Here is a 5,565-nt window from a genome sequence, read left to right as displayed (position 1 = left end):
TGAGATGTCTCACCTGAGATCACTGACCCAGCTAGAAAACGGATGGAGCTTGAATGGATTGGTGCTGTCTGAAACCCAGCGTACCGTTTCTGCCCCCACCTTCTTTCTTTGGCACTAATTTGCATATGAAAAAGAATATGCCAACCATCCTCTACTTAAGAGTCTCTGATAGAACTGGGAAACAATTTTCAAATAGGTTGCCACAGATATAGACGTGTTGTAGCCTTGAGTAAGACTTTCTGAGAGATCAGACTTGGACCCAAGCAGGGCTTCGTTCATCACAGAAGGCAGCAGTGTCCTGACCCTCTCGGGGCATTTCCCAGTCTAAGTACAGCTCAAGGAACAAAGCCTGAGAGGGCCACTGTTCTGACCTTCGCCAGGCCGGTGGGAACTCTCACACGACCAGATTTGTCACATGACTAGAAATGATGCTGGTGATGATTCCTGTCTTTCTCATTTCTGGAAAAGGTTCTTAACTAGTACTTCCAATTAAGAAAAAGATCAAACACTAATTTACAGAAGCCTCAAAACACTAAGGGACAACTTCCTCCTTGACAATTCCCTGGTGACTACAAAAAAAATATAAACAACGACAAGGAAAGTCTTGCTTATTGGTCGCCACATTGGGGGTCCAGGGTATAAAAGCCCTAGAACAGAAGTCATCAGAATCTGAGAAACTCACCTCTGAACAGGAGCCCACTCTGCACCCCTGACCATGACCCACTCCTGCTGCTCCCCTTGCTGCCAGCCAACTTGCTCTGAGTCCAGCTGCTATAGAGAAACCTGTGGTGGGTCCAGCTGCTGCCAGCCCACCACCTGCTGCAGCAACACCTGCTGCCAGCCCACATGTTGTGAGTCCAGGTGCTGCCAGCCTTGCTGCCTCCCAACTTGCTGTCAAACCACCTGTTGTAGGACCACCTGCTACCAACCAACTTGTATGACCAGCTGCTGCCGCCCTTCCTGCTGCAGCTCACCCTGCTGCCAGCCCACCACCTGCTGCAGGACCACCTGCTGCCAGCCCACCTGCTCTGAGTCCAGCTGTTGTGGTCAAATCTGCAATGAGTCTAGCTGCTGCCAGCCTTGCTGCCCCCCAACTCGCTGTCAAACCACCTGCTGCAGGACCACCTTCTCCCGGCCAGCGTGTGTGACCAGATGCTGCCGCCCTTCCTACTGCAGCTCTCCCTGCTGCCAGCCCGCCTGCTCTGAGTCTAGCTGTTGTGGTCAAACCTGCAGTGAGTCTAGCTGCTGCCAGCCTTGCTGTCCCCCATCTTGCTGTCAAGCCACCTGCTGCCAGCCAGCTTGCTCTGGACCCGTGTACTGCCGGAGAACCTGCTACCACCCAACCTGTGTCTGCCTGCCTGGGTGCCAAGCCCAGAGCTGTGGATCCAGCTGCTGCCAGCCTTGCTGCTGCTGAGCCTGCTGTGAGTCCAGCTGCTGCCAGCCTTCTTGCTGCTGATTATCTCGCCAAAGAACCACCATCTGCACAAACACCTTTTGTTAATCGAACTTGGCATTTTGGAGACAAATTCACTTCCTCAACTTGGCTGACAAGCAGCATGCTCTACCATCATTTCTGTTCCTCATCTGCCATTTAAAAGCTTGTAAATCAGCTTGGTGGAGTGCAGAGGACTTCTCCTAATTCTCTTCTTCCTTGTGTATGTGGATCATGTGCCAGCTCCGTGCATCCTTGATATGGAGTAATGATCTTGACTTTGACTCTGAAGTCAGGATCACCTGCTCCCTCTAAGTAACTTAGGAAAACAAATCCTCACAGCTTTTTCACAGGTTTCTGCAACTGATCAATGCTCTTCATTATCATATTTTCTTCATCAATGAACTCATGGTTCTTGTATTCTGCTTTCTTCCTTTATGATCACTTTGAGTTGTTTTCCTAGATGCAGGAGTCTTACCTAAGTGTTTCTTAATAAATTCTATACCATAATTCACTCTATATTGTTTTTGACTTATTGTACAGAATTCCTGATCTAGGGATTTAAATACGTATTGCATACCATATGCATTAGCCACTCTGAGCACCGTAGTAGCACCCAGCCACAATTATTATCTCCATTTTTCAAAAAAAACCATTTCATTGTGTAATGTTATATAGCTAGTAATGAATAGACTCAGATCCAGAATGGAATCTATTACTGCTCAAAGGCTCTTAACTTTTATGTCCTAAGGAAGCAGAAGTCTGAGCCTCTGGTTACTATGCCTGTGGGAAGCTGTGGTTGCTCATTTATGGTTATCACTGGGCGTGGGAAGACCATGAGATACTTCAGTGAAATCTTGCATTCCAGCTGTATTCCTCTCTGCTCTCTACCTCTTCATGATAATTGTCCCTCACCAAATAGTACCTGCTCTCTTTGCCTGCTGGTCTACTGACATGAGGAGTCCAAAATGACTAGGTGACAGTTGTAACATTAGATTATGTTCCCTGACTGTGCCTTTCATAGGAATAAAACCTTTAATGTAGGAGAGCCTAAAGCCACGGGGAGGGGAAGCGCAGATTCCCAAGTGTGTCACTGGGCGTTAAAGTCAGAGGGTTCACTCCTACTCCCACCTACGGCTTTCTGAAGCCACGTAGACTACGTATTTTGGATATATATGGTACTACATATGTGTGACCCATACAATGACCATTGGATCAAGGTACATACCGCATCCAGAAGACAATATATCAATCCTGCAAGTTGTCACCTCTAAGTTGATGTCTTTGCTGTACATCTAAGAGACCATTCCAATTTTCCAACAGGCCAGCAGTTTCTCTCTGTCATTTGATGTACGGTAAGACAAGTAGATCAATGGTCTTGTGACTATGATTGACCTTGTTTATCACAGAGTAGATCCTTTGGTCAAAGTGAAGATATTCAGGATCTTATGACAATAATGTTGTAAGCTATTGGATAGTACTGCTCAGAGGGAAGACAAATCCATACACAAAACATGCAATTCTAGTAAGAAAGAATTACTGCCTTTTCAATGTGGAAGTGGTCTGATGTAGAAAACTTGCCTCCACGTGAGGTGGTTAGTTTTCATGAGTGACATTACCGCTAAGGGGTCAACACCATTCTCCGCTTCTGACTAACAGCACACACAGCAGAGACAGTGTGGTGAGAAGGAGCCCATGCTGTTGGGTCCACACAAAGCCTCTATCTCTACCACCATGGCTACTTTGTTCACGCCCTCTTCTGCAGGTACTGGTACACCTGAGGAGAGAGACTGGATGAGTTACCCAAGCTCCCAGTTGTCCAGCGCCTCCTATGTGGTGGATACTCTCTGGTGGGCATTGATGTGGGACACAGAGAGGGAACACTTTTTGCTCACACACCTATCTTCATGTGTGTGGATTCTTCTCCAGATTTCTTTATCATCCAATGTCGCTCCTTCCAGGGCTCAGATCAATCAGTCAAGCCTTTCACTACTTGCAAATAGCCAATGAACATCATATCCTCAGGCCACTTTTTCTCCAAAAAGAAAAAAATTATGACCGTATGTAATGCTCACAGTTCTTTTCATTGGGAGTATTTTCTCTTTCTGCTAGGATTTGGAGACCAGAAGTTGTAGATCTGTTGTAGTAAAAATTCTCCATCTGGCATAAAAGCTGCTATTGGGACTATCAATTGATGAAGTTTAAGGTATTCCACGTTCATATATTACAGTCAATTAGGTTTTTACAGGAGTCAAATGGAATTGTGCTGGGAATTGTCACCCATATATTCTTTAGTCATTGAGGTCAGCACTAAACTCTGCTGTTCTCCATGGCTGTGCAATAGCTTTTCATTAATACCTTGGTTTGGATGTTTATAATTTATAAATTTGAGGTTAGTTTGTGTTAAGTCAGGGATACAGAGATAAACAAAAAGGGACAAAATCTTAGATTACTGAGGAAAAAGAAAAGGAAAAGAAAATATTCTCCACGAAAAATAAGGATGATGAATAAATTTGTTTTTGTGATATCCCTTGAAAGTCGAAGTACACTCTTCAAGAAGGTATCTGTCTGTAGATTGGCTGACCCAGTAAAAGAGGGGAAAAAAGAGAAAGAAAACACTTCCAGATTAACCCATGCATGGATATAATATCAAGATGATAGTGGGAAAATAAATATTTAAAGGATGGTGTTACAATATATACGAGAAATGATTCATGAGGTGACATGAATTTATTCTATATTTTCCCCCAAATATACAGCTAGTGAATGGTAGAAGAGGAATGTCAATACTGTTCCATATGATTTTAATTCCCATAACCAAGATCTCTTGCCTTCTACTTCCACAGTAGAGAATTTATGGTTGACGATAAAATCAGAGATGAGTAGATGCACAATCTTTGAGGGAATTTAGTACAGAAAATAGATAATGCAAACTAGAAGCATCTTACAAAATTGGCACAGATGCAAGTAACAAGAATGGTAACAGATATCCATACATTTCAAGGATTTTTCATTCCACTAAACCAGATGGACCTTGGTTTAGTGGATGGATGGACCTTGAGAGTATCATGCTAAGTGAAATAAGTCAGATAGAGAAAGTCAAATACCTTACGATTTGACTCAGAAGTAAAGATACAAACAACAACAACAACAACAAATACGTAGATACAGAGATTAGACTGATAATTACCAGAGGGGAAGGGGCCAGGGCAGGGAGCGAAAGAGGTGATAGGGCACATGTGTACAGTGACAGATGGTAATTAGTCTTTGGATGGTGAACATGATTTAGTCTACACGGAAATCGAAATATAATGATGTACACTTGAAATTTACATAGTTATAAACCAATATTACCTCAATAAAAAATTTATAAAAATTAAAGAAAAGAATGATATCAAGACTAGCAGAATTTCCTCTAGCCTGGATGAAGATTTGAGAAATGAATGTGTGTTTCTTAAATGGAGGTGAGGTAATCAACCACAGAAGTTTAGGGTCAGGAGAGGCACGTCTGCAAAGGTTGGCAGTGCACAGCCAAGCACTGCACAGGGGAGAGGGACGTTACACCTGAGTCCTCCAGTTCCTTAGGAAAGAAAGACCACATGTTTGACATGAACGCGTGAGATGCCACTAAACATTCCACTGTTCTAAATTACTTCTTCCGAATCTTTGTTCAGAAAATAGCCTTCTGGGCCGGCCCCGTGGCTTAGTGGTTAAGTGCGCGCGCTCCGCTGCTGGCGGCCTGGGTTCGGATCCCAGGTGCGCACCGACGCACCGCTTCTCCGGCCATGCTGAGGCCGCGTCCCACATACAGCAACTAGAAGGATGTGCAGCTATGACATACAACAATCTACTGGGGCCTTGGGGGGAAAAATAAATAAATAAAATCTTTAAAAAAAAAGAAAAAAAAAAAACAAGCTTAAAAAAAAAAAAAAAAAAAAAAGAAAATAGCCTTCTGGTTGCCATTTGACTTCCTTTTAGGCATTCACGCACAAAGAAATGACTGGTCAAATAGATGATGAAACTATAGTTATTACAGTTATAAGTGTGATTAATAGATTGGCATATTAGTTTATGGGGATAGATATAGTTGTTATGCCCCAAGAGGAGGGGCTCATTCTTGTGAGATCAGATTT

At 43.5% G+C, this 5,565-nt stretch overlaps 1 protein-coding gene across 3 annotated transcripts; it reads left to right on the top strand.

Moving 5' to 3' along the window:
• The first annotated feature begins 715 nt into the window (after positions 1-715).
• Positions 716-1,414, top strand: LOC147915022 (uncharacterized). Of its 3 annotated transcripts, none has more exons than XM_087441153.1 (2): positions 716-735; positions 829-1,414. In XM_087441153.1, exons 1-2 carry the CDS (start codon positions 716-718, stop codon positions 1,412-1,414), a joined length of 606 nt encoding a protein of 201 aa, XP_087297279.1. The 3 variants fall into 3 exon arrangements, with proteins under 3 accessions (XP_087297279.1, XP_087297278.1, XP_087297277.1); XM_087441152.1 differs by having other exon boundaries at positions 716-762; positions 826-1,414; XM_087441151.1 differs by having other exon boundaries at positions 716-1,414.
• The last annotated feature ends 4,151 nt before the right edge of the window (positions 1,415-5,565 follow it).

Source organism: Ceratotherium simum, chromosome 16, assembly GCF_057802395.1.
Source record: "Ceratotherium simum simum isolate JZ-2026a chromosome 16, ASM5780239v1, whole genome shotgun sequence".
Classification (NCBI taxonomy): domain Eukaryota; kingdom Metazoa; phylum Chordata; class Mammalia; order Perissodactyla; family Rhinocerotidae; genus Ceratotherium; species Ceratotherium simum.
This window is presented reverse-complemented; position numbering and strand designations above follow the sequence as displayed.

Coding starts and splice junctions, on each gene's coding strand:
- LOC147915022 (XM_087441151.1), top strand. CDS start 716: ATGACCCACTCCTGCTGCTCCCCTTGCTGCCAGCCAACTTGCTCTGAG.